General features: G+C 38.0%; 1 protein-coding gene across 1 annotated transcript; it reads right to left on the bottom strand.

Annotated features, from left to right (window-relative positions):
- Window positions 1-4,630: 4,630 nt before the first annotated feature.
- On the bottom strand, window positions 4,631-15,142 carry RTCB (RNA 2',3'-cyclic phosphate and 5'-OH ligase). The gene is made up of 12 exons (XM_007427870.3): window positions 14,953-15,142; window positions 14,175-14,253; window positions 13,512-13,579; window positions 12,788-12,887; window positions 11,706-11,862; window positions 10,242-10,398; window positions 9,268-9,427; window positions 8,869-9,044; window positions 7,349-7,537; window positions 6,954-7,064; window positions 5,389-5,508; window positions 4,631-5,148 (listed from the first exon to the last, which is right to left on the bottom strand). The coding sequence occupies exons 1-12, from the start codon at window positions 15,043-15,045 to the stop codon at window positions 5,041-5,043; spliced, it is 1,518 nt and encodes a 505-aa protein (XP_007427932.1). The 5' UTR covers window positions 15,046-15,142; the 3' UTR covers window positions 4,631-5,040.
- Window positions 15,143-16,293: the final 1,151 nt, after the last annotated feature.

Here is a 16,293-nt window from a genome sequence, read left to right as displayed (position 1 = left end):
AATTAACACAATCTAATATATATGTCTATAGGGCTCTAGCAATGACTACCCTAGGTAAGAAAGCTGGAACAGGTCCATGTCTGGTGTTGGAAGAATCATAAGCAGCAATGGCATGTAAGTTGCTGAATGGGCCTTTGGATCAACTGATTACAAGGTAGCTGAGCTCCCTCTGTTCCTGTTTCTGAAAAGGGATCTCTTTAGGATGAAAAGACTTCTCTGTGAATGTTATTATAGTCTCTTAGTTTTAAGGAAAACACACACCATTTTTTTCTGCACACTAAAAACCAAAAGCAACTGTTTGGGTGCTTTAACTAATCCTTCATAATAATCAGTGGCAGGTAACATGCTGCTTTCAAAATGACAATTATAACATTCAAAATTATCACTTTTATGTTCCTCTCAAGGAAGTGGCAAAATGTACTGTTTGTGGGTGGCAAAGCCCTGTAATAAAAATATAGGCAACTTATATTTGACTTTATTTTGGGGGGGAACAGAGGGAGAAAAATGACACTCTTTAATTTCTAGGCATATAGACCAAGATGCTTCTCAGAAATACGTGATTGAAAATATGGGACCCTTCTGATACCTGCAGCAAGTTTAGATGTAAGAGAAAACTATGTGGTCAGTTGAGGCTTGGCCTTAACTAATTGGAAAAAGCAGAGATGAAACCCAGCTGAGATAGAGTAGTAGTGAGAGTCTGCATTGCAGTGAGAAACAGATACTTGATGTGTGGATTTGTGCAAATCTGATCTATTTTACTATTAATTTTCCAATCCATCACTTTTCTCCAACGAAGTGGGAAATTGTTTCAGAGACTGGACAATGTTGTACTAGAAAAAAAGGACATGGCATCCCAATTAGCTCTGCAATATAGAGATTCTGATTTTCCTAAGCCATTGGCATTTTTAAAACATTCCATTAAATACACAATTTTAAGAGGATATAAAATCACAAATCTCTTGAAGAGATGAGTGTGAAGAGCCTGAATTCAAGCTCAAACCATCAGACAGACAGATTAAAAAAGACACGTAGACTACTCATCCCAATCATTTTTTTTTATCCCTTTGGATCATATTACAGAATATAGTTTGTAGAACAGTTTTATGGATTCAGTAGGAAAAGGTGAACAGCTTTGGTTTTAGTTCACGGGATTGTTTATTCTTTTATTCTTGCATGTTTCTTCACAAGGTTTGCTAATTATCCACAATGATTACCATTTTTACTGTCATTTAATGCAATAGTGTTTTTGTATGCTTTTTTTCAAGTTCTAGACATAACATTGTATTGCACCCAATTTATATATTTGTGTATGTGTATACTCCTTTATTTTAAACTTTTCAAGAGTGTCTTCTATAACTTAATTTCTTCTCTAAATTAATTTCTCAGCACCTTTTAATGTTTGTCTTCAATATGTCTTCATATTGTCTAACATTGCATTGAAACTGAAGCTAAATTTTGATCATCAGAGTTTTATAAACTTTTTGATCTCTTCAAATAATGTCAGCAACTTTGGGCTCATGCCATGTAATAATCCTTTACCGGAAAGAGACAAAGCAAAGTACCAGCTACAAAATGGTCTCTTTTCCCTCTCTGCAACAGAAGGCTCCCATCTAAAGTCTAACGTACATGCTGGTACATGCTTGAGGAAGGGTATTGCTTTGAAGAGAACAGGGAGCTAGTTATGCGTGTTTATATGAGAAAGAACAAAGGTATGGCTCAGCTATCTTTGCCAAGATGGAGTTTAAGACAGTGTACTGCCACTCAAGTGAACAACAGAACCACCAGCGGTGGTAGGATATGTCATAGGATATAGAAAGTTAAACTATAGGATTCTGAACTTCCCGCCTGTTATGGACCAGTGCCTCCAACATTCTTAGCCAGATGCCCTTTGGCAAAAAGTGGCTGGAAATTATGAGAACTACAGTTAAGAAACACTCAGAAGATATCAAATTATGGGAGTTCTTGAACACCAAGCAGCAATTATGGTAAAAAAAAAAAAAAAAAGAACTAACAGGCATACAGAGAATATAACAAAACTCAAATTTCTGAAATTTCTTGTATAGAAATTTAGGTTAACCCATTAAATTGACAAGAAGGTACAGAATTGATTTTGCTTTGAGGGTTTACAGGTAGATTAGCAATGCTTTCCAGTTCCACACTGTTTAATAATTTTACAATTACAGTATTAGGTTTAGCACTCCTGCAAGACTATCACTTATTTCTCAGTTGCTCTTTTTGTCCCATTACTCATGATCTAAGTTCATTGCAAAAGGGAAATTAACTCCAGGATCCTCAACAGCGTACCCAGGGACCTCTTTCTTGTCCATTTTCATGCCCCACATGACTTTTTTTTTTGGTCCACATGCTTTTGTGGACAGGCAGCACTCCTCCCCAAGGGTAACCATAACATTTGCAACAAACTCTCAAAATTCCAAAATGAACCCACTGGCCAAAAACAAAAAAGGTGGGGACTGGAAGACTAGCTAAGACTAAGTATTTTATCCATTATTGGGAACTGCATTGACTAGCTAAGAAAAGAAGTGATATTTTGTTTTCTTTGATGAGGGAACCAGAATCATACATTATTTCAGTTAGCAAAAGGTTTTTTTTATGAGTGAAGTATGTAAGAGCTCTTAATATATGATGAAAGGACATGTAGTCTTTTTCAGTATAAGACACATGTACAACCAAGTGGATTTACCTTTACTCACCTTATTCATACTCAGTTCTCCTTTAGTGGCACAATTGCCGCTAAAAAACAAAGCCCATGTACTGTAATTCATCCTTTCTGATGCAACATTAGGTAAGCAGGCTGGATGACTAAATCAATATTCTGTCTTTAAATATACTGGGTGGCACACATAAACAAAATGTTATGAAGCAATTTACACAAATGTAGGAGAGAGTTCTTTTTTGTTAGTAATTAGAATGTCAAGTTTTATATGTTTCTGTCTTCATACTGATGAGAATGTGATCCAATGCTATTCTTTGCAGTAGTGCCAAAACAACATAAGGAGGTACAGAGATTCAATACACATGAGTCATGCTATTAGCCTGGAGAGTAGATTTTATATAGCTTTTACAAACCAATTTGTTGCTGTTTTAGCCTATGTTTGAGCTTTATTTCAATTTATTAGGCTTTTTATGTTAATTCCAAACAACTACTGACATCAGCGAGTACTGTATCAGTTTACCAATCTTTTTCAAAAGAATACATAAAGGCCAGGCTGCATTCTTTATCTGGGGTTTCTTTCAAACTTTTTTCTAGCATTGGCATTTCTTTCAGTTCTTTACCTTTATTAAGCTGCCCTCTACTGATGGTATTTTGATATACAGCATACACATTTTACATTGAAACAGAAGAACTCATGATGAGTTCTACGAAGTCAACACAGCTTAGTTCCAACAAACTGAACACAGGATTGCAGTTCCAGACAACTAAAAATAGAAATTATTTGCAAAGTTCAAGATTAAATTACTTATACTGTAGAGTAGCAGCAATAACATATCACCACAGTATTTCAGAACACCTGTTTTACTCCTAAATTACATATAAATGCAGACTATTGCCTTTAAATGAAAGGTAACTTGTGAAATTTTGCAGTTACCTTCCTTACAGCTTTAAATATTTAGAAAGTTTCAAGACCTGTTTCCAGAAAAACAGTTCTAGAATTTCAATAAAATGTAAATAAATGTAAATAAATAAGTGGCTTTGCCAGTGTCAGATTATATTTGCTGCCTTGTACAGAAACAATAATTTTCACTACATGGGAACATGGTACACACTTCTCAGAATCCCAAGGCTTACAGGTACCAACAACCAATGAAAAGAACAGGGATGAGTAGCATTCAGGCAAAATTTAGGCTGACCCAGCTGATGTCAACAATGATCTATCTCAATAACTCCTGTGTTACTTATACAATATGCCTGCTATAGACTCCATTTGCATCACATCTGCAGTACCTACATAGAGTCACTTATTTGCAGCCATTTAAATTTATAATTATAAATTTCTAATTTCTAATACGCTTACTCAGATAGGTCAAAAACAGCAAAATCAATAATATGTTTTCCAGTTTGCCATTTTAAGCACAAACTTAGAAACTGCTCTCTCTACGTTGTCTATCTAGACAGTGCAAGTAAGAAGATGCAACAGAAGGTTGAGTTCTTGTATTTTTAACAATTGCTTGGAGGATGTTATCAATATAGCTATGATCTCTGTACTAGACATGAACTGTTTAAAACATTACTGAAAGCTATAATAGCTATGTCTTCAATGGAAAGCTGGCTTCTTTTCAAGAAAGTACTATTGTTCCTCTACTAAAACATACAAGTGAAGTTTCAGATCAGGGACACTACTGGCATGAGATTCACACAGAATCTTCTGCTCCTAGTATATCCCCAGTTATATAATGGGGATGCAAACTTATCCTTGCTTACTCAAAAGCATCCCATTTTAGTAAAAGAAGCAGGAATGCTGGAAGAAACTACAGGAACATGGACTTCTGTAGTAGATGTAAATTTTGCTATATCCTACAGATGAACAGCTTACTCAATCTTTATAACAATTTATTGGGCGAACCAAAAATCTATTTGCCACGCTAACAACTGAATTCATGACATAGTATATATTACTCAGTCTAGGCCTTTATTAGAGAGAAACAACCAAAGTCAGAAAAAAGAAAAAAAAAACCCTAAAAGAGCTGACTTGGTTACATCACAAAGTGCCTTCTTGAGAAAGGTGGCTATCAAATTAGCACTGGTCAGAATCTCATTATAGACAGATCATTTATTAGGATCAAATAATCTTCTGAAAGACTGTTTCACAGTTTTTCTCAAAGAAACTCAGTCAGCTTCAGACAACTTGCCATCAGATCAAAAGAGCAACATCTCTTGGTTTATCGTTTCTTGTATCATATTTTTTATGTCCAAGAATTCTAACAAGCAGTCTGTCAATCAGAATTGCCATCTGGATGGAAAACTAATTACCAAGTAGCCTGAGTAAGAAGAGGTTCTGTCAGATTCTGTGAATGGCTTCTTTACCCTTTGATTACTGCGATGGGCCTCAGTTTAATTGCTTTCTTGCTGATGCCAGCTGCATGGCAGGTGTTAACCACATCTGTCACATTCTTATAAGATTCAGGCGCCTAGAAGAAAGGAGATGTAAAAAAGTAAATGATATGCTTTCAGGTGTTAAGAGAAACAATTTATCCCCAAATCAGAAAGGAAAAAGGGAGCCCTTTCCAGGCAGAAATTAGGGCTTTTAATTTGGCAGATTCTGATAAACTGTATTTTTAATTCTGTTGATAATGGATGTTAATACTTTGCCAGGAAAAGAAACCTGCCCCTGAAATAAAATTATCCAAAAGAAAGATTAAGGAACTCACTTCTTCCATGACTAGTTTAGGAGAAGCAACACGGATTGCAATCCCCATATCTGCCAACTTGTCCAACACATCCTGGAAATCCAAGTTACGTCGAGATTTGGCACGGGACAATGCACGACCCTGTACAATAACGTATTTTTATAAGTACTAGTTTTCAATTGAAGCAAACATTGAAAACATGCATAAAGAAAGCAGTTATACCTGGCATTGGCCATATATTAGAATAAAGAGAACAGACTCTTCAGATTCCTAAATTTTCCTAACACGTACATACATATATACAGATAAAGTTGCTCAGATCTGCTCCACCTTGGACTCTGACTGGGCAGGTCCAACCAAGGTGCCTAGGGGTCAGTCTTGTGGTGTGTTATGAGTCTGAGTCAGTAATTTTTGAGGAAGTGGACAGGGCTCTCAATGCAGTTAGTTCAGCTACTTGCTTGTTGGAATCAGGTCCCTCATGGTTAGTTAAAATGGCCAGGAAGTTGACTTGTAATTGAGTCAATGTGGTGGCCTCTTTGAGGGATGGAATGGTACCTTTGGTTTGAAGGAGATAGTGGTGCATCCCCTTCTAAGAGGCCATTCCTGCATCTACTTACCTTAAACAACTATTTTATTTCCAACCTTTCATTTTAAGGGGAGGTTGTTGAAAAGGTGGTTAGTCTGCAGTTGATGAGAACCCTAAAGGAAGCAGATTATCTAGACCTGTTTCAGTCAGGTTTTAGGCTGGGATTTAGCATGAAGGCAGCTTTGGTCATGCTTGTAGATGACTTGTGGCAGAGCTGGGATGGAGGTGGTGCATCCAACTTTCGGCTCCTTGATCTCTCTGTGGCATTTGATACTGTTGACCATGGTATCCTTCTGGGCTGGCTCCAGAGGTTGGGGATAGCAGGCATTGGTGGTTCTCTTCCTTCCCCTGGAGCCAGTTTCAATTGGTGCTGGTTGGGGGAAAAGGTAATTCCTTAGGTCCTGTCTTTGTGTGGTGCCTCAAGGTTCAACTCTATATCCCCTTTTATTTCACATCTACATGAAACTGCTGGGTGAGGTCATCCGCTGGTATGGAGTTTGATATCATGAGTATGCTGATGACCTCTAAGGGCAACCAAGTGAGGCTGTCAAGATTCCGTCCTGGTGCCTGGAGGCTCTGTGGATTTGGATGGGGAGGAACTGAATCCTAGCAAGGAGTAGCTGTGGATATTAGGGCTCCTGCCAGATGGCGTGTGGATGTGGTCAGATGGATCTGCCACTGGTTGGTTGATTGATTCAGTGTTTTTATCCTGTTTGGTTTTATTGTACATCATCCAGAGTCAGTTTGAAGTTGGGACTGAATAAATTAAATACATACACACCATCTAAAACTTCCTGGACACTCTATACTATTTGCCTACATTTCTAAGTTATATCTCTCTGCATCCTCATCTGGTCCCACAGCAGTCATGGATTTGTGACCCTATTCCTCTTGTCAGAATAATTGACTTAAGTATTCTGGCTAGCATATTACCAGATGCACAGAAGTATGAATCAAAGAGCCCTTGATTTAGAATAAAGCAAGTGGCCTTCCTACTCACCGCTCCATGGCAGGTGGTTCCAAAGGTTTCAGTCATGCCTTGTTCAGTACCAGTAAGGACGTAACTGCAAGTTCCCATTGTTCCACCAATCAATACTGGCTGGCCGGTCAGCTGGAGATACACATGTACAATCAATATTAGAGTTATGCTGGAATGGGTGCGAAATATTTATTATCGACCATTAAAAATAAACCTCAGTGAAATACGGTTGGTTTACATTTTTATTAGAATCAGCTAATTTACACTGTCTAAACTAATATGCAAAAGAGGATGCAATAGCTCTGTGAAGAAATTAGAATGGGCTATGCAGCTATTAAATGAAAAGGTCCACCACAGATACAAAGGAAATGAATGCTCATGAATGCTAACAAGAGAGAAATCTAAGAAGCTCATACTTGGTAATCGACAGCTATAAGAGGGTGGTGAGGAGGGAATGCTCTGGTCGATCCTTTCCTGTGTACCAACAGGGTCCGTTCTTTTCCATCTACCACGTGTTGCTCTACTTTTGCAATGTTGTGAGACACATCATAGATTACATGCATGTCCAGATCATCAGGGGTGGTGTTGAAGACTTTAGCAAATGCCTAGAAAACAATACAGGTAGACAAGGTAGTCCTATGAATATATTTTTGGGGATTGGTATATATGGGAAAGGGGTCAAGAACTCAAATTGTTTATGGAAACTGGCATTTTAGTTATATAATTATCTGCAATTCTTTCTCCAACAATCAGTTAATTTCAGGCTTCTTGCTTTCCAGGAACAGGTTTCAATGCCAAATCTTTCTTAACTGTATTTGAGAGACATTCTCTAAATTAGCTGGTAGTAATGGTAGAAAGACAATCATAATTATATTGGTAAACTGAACTAACCATTTTCTGAATGATGCCTTGCTGCTCTTGATTGCAAAATCCTTCAGTTTGAAAAGCAGGCCAAACTTGCTTTTTTCAAGGCAGAAAATTGCCATTGTTTATGGCAAAGCTATTCATATGCACTGTGAACAAACATTTGGAGCATTGCTCCATCCATGCACCAAATAGGCATGATTTCAACTATGCTCTTAATGAACTAAAGCAAAATGGTTTGCAACCCTAAAGATCTAGATAGAATGACCCAAATTTAGGGCAAGTCAGTTTTGGAGGAAAGGGCTATAATTAAATAAATGCTCAATTTCTACTTAATGTTTAGAAACAGGAGGCCAAATGTATTCATACCACGAGTAGATCCAACCTGGAAGCCCACGTATTGGAAGATGAATCTCAAATTCATATCTTAAATAAATTTAATAGTTCTGAAATTGTTAGTCTGGTGTCAAGAAGCACAATGCAACTGAGTTTGATTGCATTGGTATACAGGTAGCAACCACAATTGGGACTGGCAACTCAGTCACTAAGTGCTGCAGTTGCTAAGTGAAGAATCACATGACCATGACTTACGATTTTATAGCCTCCATTAACTCTGCTTGTTGCAAGCTGGTTGAGAAGCACGTGAATGGTGATTATGTGACCGTGGGAGGCTGAGACAGTCGTAAATGTGTGCTGGTCACAAAGCACCTGAATGGCAGTCACGTGACTGTGGGATACTGTGATGGTCATAAATGCGAGGATTGGCCGCAAAGCTATTTCTTTACGTCACTGTAACTTTGAATGGTCACTAAACGAGGCAGTTGGTAAGTGAGGACTACCTGCATTTCTCTCAAGACAGATATATTCTCAGATCAACTTCACCAATCCATGCCTTCCAGTTATTCTGGGACTGAAGTCTATGCCATTCACCATCCCAACATATCTGGAGAACACTAGGTCGGGAAGAATATCTTAGCCAGAGCTCAATATTCCCATCCTAGCTGCAGTTATACCTGATTAGGTCTCATCTTAAAGTGACAAGAGTTCATGAGCCACTGCTGTCCCATCTTACCTGTCTAGTAAGAAAAGTCATGGAGGAACGATTGACCCATGCATAGTTTCCAGCTGCTGCCATCCCTTTCAAATAATCTTGGCCCTCCTGGGAAGCTATCCTGGCACATGCCAACTGGCGGTCATTCACTATGATCTTATCTCGTTTCATTGCTTTTTCCATAGCTACCAGGGCATCTGTGAAAATATGGCCAAATGAGTTCAGAAACAGTGATCTGGATCAGCAGACCCAGAACTTAAAAGACATTTTTAGTTTAATTTTTACATATATGTAAATTAACTGCGTAAAGATGGTACATTGTTTTCCACATACCACCTTCATGCAGTAGAAACTAGCTGTAGTGTTACCCTGGACTGTCATGTTTAATTTTCAGAACAAAAAAGGATATTAGCTACATACCTGTAGCTACTTGGTGGCCAAGGCCTCTGCTTCCACTGTGGATCATCACACACACTTGTCCCTTATGGTCTATACCCATCTTTCTGGCAGCATATTCATTATAAATGTCATCCACAACCTGTATCTCAGCATAGTGGTTTCCTGCTCCCAAAGTCCCCAGCTGTTAAACAGAATAGGACAACTTAGCTTTTCCTGAGAAGAAAAATGGAAGATTTGTGGTTCTCATAAGAGAAGCTGAGACAAAGTTTGATAGCTTTTTCTACCATATTGCATATTGCTGGAGAAAAAGGACTTGCTCAGGGCAAAAGGAAGAACAAGAACAAGAATCCTAAATCCATCTGAGCACTGGCTATATTGAACTGCACAAGTACCTCATTGTACTTCAACTGTAATTAACCACAAAACTCTGGAAAACTCAAACACTGGGCATTAAGGAGATTACTTCCACGTTCCAGATGTTAAGGGAAAAGATTGTCTTTATTTCCTCAACTGTTAGGCTCCTTTTAAAATGTATGTTTTCCAAAGAAGAATATAGTAAAATCAAAACATTAGATCAAACATAAATTCAATAGCAATAATATTGTATTACCAAGTCAAACATACAAAAGACAATATTTAAGGCTAGTCAATCAAATGGTGAAATTTCAGTACAACAGGATGAAGCCCTCCATAAACAATGCAAGAGCAGTTTGGTACTGTAGCTACAGAGTGCTGGACTAGGCTGGAGACAGTCAAGTCCAAGTCCACTCTCAGCCATGGAAACTCACTGAGTGACTTCAAGCCACTCACCCAGAATATGATAGCTGAAAACCAGAAGTTGTTGGATAATTCTGAGACAGATTAACCTTTTCAACCAGGGCTTCAGATAATCAAATCTGGGGTCATTTTTCTGATATGCTTCCGTGCTATTAAAATCAACTTGATTTTAGTCAGCATTAAATGATCACCCAAAATTATATCCACAGTCCAATTACCTGAGGTAACCCCCTTTTTTTAGCTCTTGCCGACACCTTATTTGGATCAGCTTGCAGCATCCTCCCATATTCTTCACAATGTTCTTTATCCTCAGCCCAGGCATAGCCCTCTCGTAGGGACCAGTCTACTCCCATCTCTAAAGCTTCCTCCAAGTCCCTGTGTGTGAAAGATGCTCCAGTTAGGGGACTACAGACAAGTACAGGATGAAAGTTTGCACAGACTCACTCCTATATCTTAATTCACAATAATCACATTGCTCAGAGTATAAATAGATAGAGTGGACATGCTCCAGGTCCCATTGCTTAAGTGGGAAACAAGGAAGCGTGCCTTTTCCATAGCAGCCCCTGCCCTGTGGAACAACCTTCCCCTTGGGAACTGGCAGGTCCCCACCTTTTTAGCCTTCCAGAAAGCTGTAAAGGGTTGGCTTTTCCCCCAGGCGCTGGCATAGGGTAAAGTTGAAGCCTGAGGATTGTATCATTTGACATACTGAAATGATGGATTAGGTTCCTAGTTTTGTTTTTATTGTTTTTGGTTTATCATTGTGAGCCACCCAGAATTGTGTTCTGTAAGATGGGTGGCCATGTAAATCTTTTAAACAAACAAACAAACAAACAAGGCATTCATTAACAAACCCTCGCAATTAGAACATAGACAACTATGTAAAATACTCTTCCAAATAAGTGAGGTTCATTTTCCCTTTCCTCTGTAAAGAAAATATTGAATAAATCCAAAGTTATCCTTTTCACATTGCAAAGGAAAAGCTAGGTAAGAAAAGAGACAAAGTTGGAAACTTTCCTCTCTCCTTGCCTTCCAGGGGCAAAATAACTGCAATGTAGCAAGTGTTTAAACATTTGGCAAGCATAGGGCTGGCTCTAGAGAAGATAATCAACTTCTGGGAAGAAGAATAGGGACATCTCAATTTAAACATGATGGCATGTTTTGGTGGCATCAGACTTGGCTATTCTAACTGGCCTCAGAATATAATCCCCAATCTTTTCTTGCTATACCAAAATATTTGAGGAATAAGACGCCTGGTTCTTAAATAAGTACAATCATCAGGATCCTAACAAGAAAATGTGGTTGGTTGAAACATGGAGCCTATTAGCAGCTATTATCAATTAAATCACAAGGTGAGTTTATACTAAGACAGCCTTCACCTATCTGGGTGCCCTCCGGATGCACAGACATAAACTCCCGCAATTCCCAGTCAACATGGGTATTCTTTGGAATTCTGGAACTCAAAGTCTTCTAGATATATGATATCCAACCTCAGCAAAGCTTTCAAACAGCTATGTATCAATAACTGGAAAACAATGACATTTCTACTTGTTTGCTAGTCAACAGACAAAAAATAGGATTTGCAACACATGTGATAGTTACATTTCATTTTCCTTCTGCCAGCGTTCCCTTCAAAAATTAAGCAATAATGTAGATATTTGAGAAAATAAGTATCTTGCTCTTACTTGGCATTCATGGGGATGACACCCTTGGATCCCACCCCTACAGGAATGTGGTCAAACATGGACTGAGCAAGCTGCTCCTTCACTGGCTGGACATCACACTCATCAAGGTTGGTCCGCAGTAATCGAACACCACAGTTAATGTCAAACCCTACACCTCCTGTGTGAGTAACCAGAACATACCTTTTAAAACTTAGCTCAACAAGTCATTTTGTGCAATTGCTGATGTTATGAACTCAGAATACTCAATTATTAATTATCAATTATCAGAACATGAACTCAGAAAACTCAGAACTCATCATTGCAATCAACTGCATTGTGGTAGCAGTTATATTTAATCAAATTCAGTTAACTTTATATAGTTCCTTGATTCTGACAAGAAAAAATATAATCTTTGTATTAAAAAGAACAGAACTATTCTGCGCTAGTTTGAGGGTAACGCTTACTGAAATGTTGCACTTGATCATAGATCTTCCATATATTTATCCTCCATAATCCCATTTCATGAAAGTTATTTCAGCTTAACATTGAATTTTGAATAATAAGCACTTGTTATTTTAAGACAAGCCTATTAAATCATAAGGACAGGAAGGCCTGGTGCGATATGGTTCATGGGGTCATGAAGAGTCGGGCACAACTTAACAACAAAATTAAATCATAAATATTTTAGACTTTTTTTTTCAGGAAAAGTGATTTTTACCTACTGACTTTACTACAATACTGTTCAAAATATTTTAGACACTGCTTCAAAAAGGCAATGAGAACATTTTGCTCTGGCCAGCATTATGTATTCTGGAAAGTTTTCCTCCTGTTTCTTCAAATCAGCCCAGAATAAAAATATGGCATCTGTACTGTAAATTGTTTGGATAATTAAGTCCTTTTGGCCTTAAGACTAAAAACTGTCCAACAGATGAAAATGTAACATAGTACAAAATATATTACCAGTCATTTGTTACTTACATAGAATGGTTAACAATATTCCTGTACAGTTGGCCTTTGAATTGGAGCCTGACACATCTAACACATATTTGGAGATACCTAAGAGTTCTCTTTCCACACAGATACCACACTACAGCTGTCCATACCTGGTGAAACTACTGCTTCTGGGTCATTCATATCAAAGGCTGCCATATTGCCAATAGCAAAGCCATACCCTGAATGAACATCAGGAAGTCCAATAGATCGCTGAAATACAATTTTTGTTAAAAAAAGAAAAGAAAGGCAATTAATATCAGAATAAGTATGAATGATATTCCTGTGCTATGAGGTTGTCCTTGCCCAATCATAATCCATTGCAAAGCATTCAAAAGCAAAGACTTCAACATATATATCAAAGGTGTTCCTTACTCAAAAAGACAAACTGCAAATAAAGAACTCACTTCATTTCAGAAATTAATAGTAAATGTAAGCCCTCTACTGCCATCACACCCTTGAATATTTGAATTTACATATCAAGAAATTGTTAGGATAAGGCAGTCTGACAGTATTCTTATTGCAGAGTCCTTGGTGCTCTCTGAGCTTGGTTGTTTGCTTGCAGACGTTTCATTACCCAACTAGGTAACACTTGCACTGATGATGTTACCTAGTTGGGTAATGAAACATCTGGAAGCAAACAACCAAGCTCAGAGAGCACCAAGGACTGTACAGTTCAACCCTGAGCTACGTAAATTCTCTTCTATCGGAAGTATTCTTATTTCTATTTGAAGAAATAGTCCTACTATTTTTCTAATACTTTATTACATAGAAGAATCCAAGCGCACAAACTTGATGGGCTTAATTCTGGGTTTAAAATAGGAAGGACTCACTTACATGAACAATACCAGGCAGTGCAGCTACATTTCCAATTTGTTTCATGGCTGGTAAAAAGCCACCAGCACCTAAAAAAAAGGTAGGAACTAAATTATTTCCTCTTTCCTATATAACTGTGTTTCACAATTAACATTTTAAGGACAAATAACAGTGTTATTCTCTTAACATTTTCCTCAGAAGTAAGAATGATGGATTTAAATAGGGCTTATTCCTAGATAAGCATGTAGAGGACTACAGCTTTAATCACATTCAATTCCTTTAAGGCTTACATGCTAGGCCTATAGAAAATGAAAACATTGTGAAGCATGAAGTAGATTGGGCATAAAACATCAATTCAAAGTCAGGATTTAAAGGGTATATGCCTTTACAGTTAAGCAAGCAGAACTGAACTGTTTTCTCTTGCCCAACCAACTATTTTTCATAAACCAAAGGCTTTTTAAAATATGTTTAGCCAAGCAGCCTATTGAGGATAAAAATAAGCAGCCTTCAAAATGCTTTTAATTAACAACAACGTATTCACAATGACTAAACGCTGAAGAAACTGTATTTGATTTCTAGCTATATTTGCTGAATACACGACAAATGTAGGTTTAAAGGAGAAAATATTGGAGGCATAAGAGAAACAAGGAGATTCAAACCAGACAACTGAAAGCTCGAACTTACCTCCACCTCGGCATGCATTTCTTAGTTCTTCAAACATCAACTTCTCCAATGGATCATTCACGTAGAATACACCCTCCACCTAGAGACAAAAAAGAAAAAAGAAAATGAGAAAAAGCACCACATGTTCAAAAGTAGGATTCACCATTCAAACAAACTTTGGTTAAGTAACTGTATCTTGTAAACTAGAATACTTCCATAATTATGGCTATTTTAAAAATACCCCCCAATAAAGATTTTGGTAACCTGAAATTGCAATCCTATTAGATTTATCAAAAACACTTTACAGAGATAGCTTCCTAAATAGCCAGAAATGTCAATACTTTGAATAATATAAATAACCCACTTCTAAGCCAAACCATCAGTGCCACAATTGTAACTAGCTAATTACAGATCAAACTCCTCCCCACCAGAAAATTGGATAATTCTAGTTGCATTATTTATAATATTTATAAATCACCTCTCATTATTTAATCCAAGATCATCTTACAGTGTAATAAAATGCAACTGGATGCACTACAGTAGGTTAAAATCATACATAAATTCTCTATGTATTTTTTAGCTCAGTTAAAACCTGAGCAGAACCGAGCATATGAATCCCCTTCATTCTCTCTTCGACGCACTGACGGAATGACCGCCGTTGCTCAGCCCAAAGGAATGAATGGCACCCAGTACACGCCCAGAAGAACTTTTAGCTATTATTTAACATGCTCCAGAACTAAGCTTAGCAATGAAAGCAGAAAGAATTAAACGTTCGCTCCCTCGCCTCCAACCAACTCACGTTCATGTTTGGCACAAATCCTTTCTTGATGCGCCAGCAGTTCTTATCCAGTTTATCCAAATATTGCAATTCATCGTTGTAGCTTCGGCTCATGGCGAAAGCACAGTAAAAACTCCGAAGTACCGCAGGAACGTTTCTTTAGGCGCCTGCCCGCGAAGCCCGGCCACGTCCACCTACGTCAGTACGGAAGCCGAGATGGCTCCGCCCCATTCCCAGACGAACCAAGAGGAGGTCGTACGGCGGCCGGAGAGGCTCAATTTAGGATTAGCGGAACAGAGCTACAAAAACTCAGACGACCGCTAGATGACCGCTAGAAACTCCGCCTCTTTGCCTCCGCCTAGAGTTAAGACTCCCCGCCCCCCCGTCTGCTATTAGAAACAACTAAAAGTTGGTGTTTTTGAAGTGCCATCATGTATCAGAATGAAACAAAAGCGGACATGTTTGGAAAGCGAAGAGTGAAATCAGGAAAATGGGAGAATATGCTTTTGAATAAGAGGAAACAGCCAAACCACTGAGTCTGGGTGTACTGTCCACCAGAGCGGTGGCCATCTATTGACACAGTTGCTAGGGATCGATCCCAGCTCCATGGCATTTAACTATATGTTAATAATAGCAAAAGATTTCATGAAATATGTAAATCTGATAAGAAGGACTACTGTAACCCAGGAATTCATATAATACATTTGTTAGTCTTTAAGGTGCCAGAATGCTCTTTGTTTTTGCTGCAATAGAGATAGTACAAAAAGAATGAACATTTCTAGTAGGGGCTGAATTTTAGCCATCAAAATATTTCCTTTATTTATGGTAATTAGATCTGTATCAAAATAAAGCAGCCCCTCAGAAATCAGGGTTTTTCTGGTTGATACTCATACATCAAGCAGGGGAAACCGTTTTAGAAGATGCAGCCTGCCCGTGTTCTGATGCCTCCCGGAGTAGACTCCTATCATCCCCCAACATTGGTGAATGCAAATGAGAGAATGAGATACCCATATCAGCAATCTCTTTTGATACTCGAAAATTTAAGAACTGCTCAAGTCTGCAACAGAAGTCATTCAGTTTCATGATGATTATAAAGTTTGCTTGTTTTTATGGGATTTTTTTTTTTTTAAAAAAGGAACATTCCTGCTTTTCCCTAATGTAAAGCCTCCATTTTCATCCCATAATTTAAGAAAAACCAGGGAAAATAAAGCAGTACTATTAAATCATATAATTAGTTTGTCAATTCCATGACATATTTTGAAGGTTCACAATAGCATTTTTGCTAATGTTACGCTGATCTTCTGGCTCCAGTCGACATCCGGTCCATGACCATCCATCTGAACCTTCTGTATATTGTCTCGA

The sequence above is a fragment of the Python bivittatus genome, unplaced genomic scaffold (genome assembly GCF_059951505.1).
Source record: "Python bivittatus isolate LINGU-HERP-01145 unplaced genomic scaffold, Pbiv_v1 ctg000330_np1212, whole genome shotgun sequence".
NCBI lineage: Eukaryota > Metazoa > Chordata > Lepidosauria > Squamata > Pythonidae > Python > Python bivittatus.
The sequence above is the reverse complement of the archived record's forward strand: the minus strand, read 5'-3'. Positions and strand labels throughout refer to the sequence as shown.

What these genes read in the sequence shown, in the direction of transcription:
- RTCB (XM_007427870.3), bottom strand. Translation starts at nt 15,045, where the DNA reads ATGAGCCGAAGCTACAACGATGAATTGCAATATTTGGATAAACTGGAT. An exon ending in AAATGCATGCCGAGGTGGAG is followed by an intron (nt 13,580 to 14,174) that starts GTAAGTTCGAGC and finishes CCTTTTTTTTAG; the next exon opens with GTGCTGGTGGCTTTTTACCA. An exon ending in GAACCACCTGCCATGGAGCG is followed by an intron (nt 5,509 to 6,953) that starts GTGAGTAGGAAG and finishes GTTATTGTACAG; the next exon opens with GGTCGTGCATTGTCCCGTGC.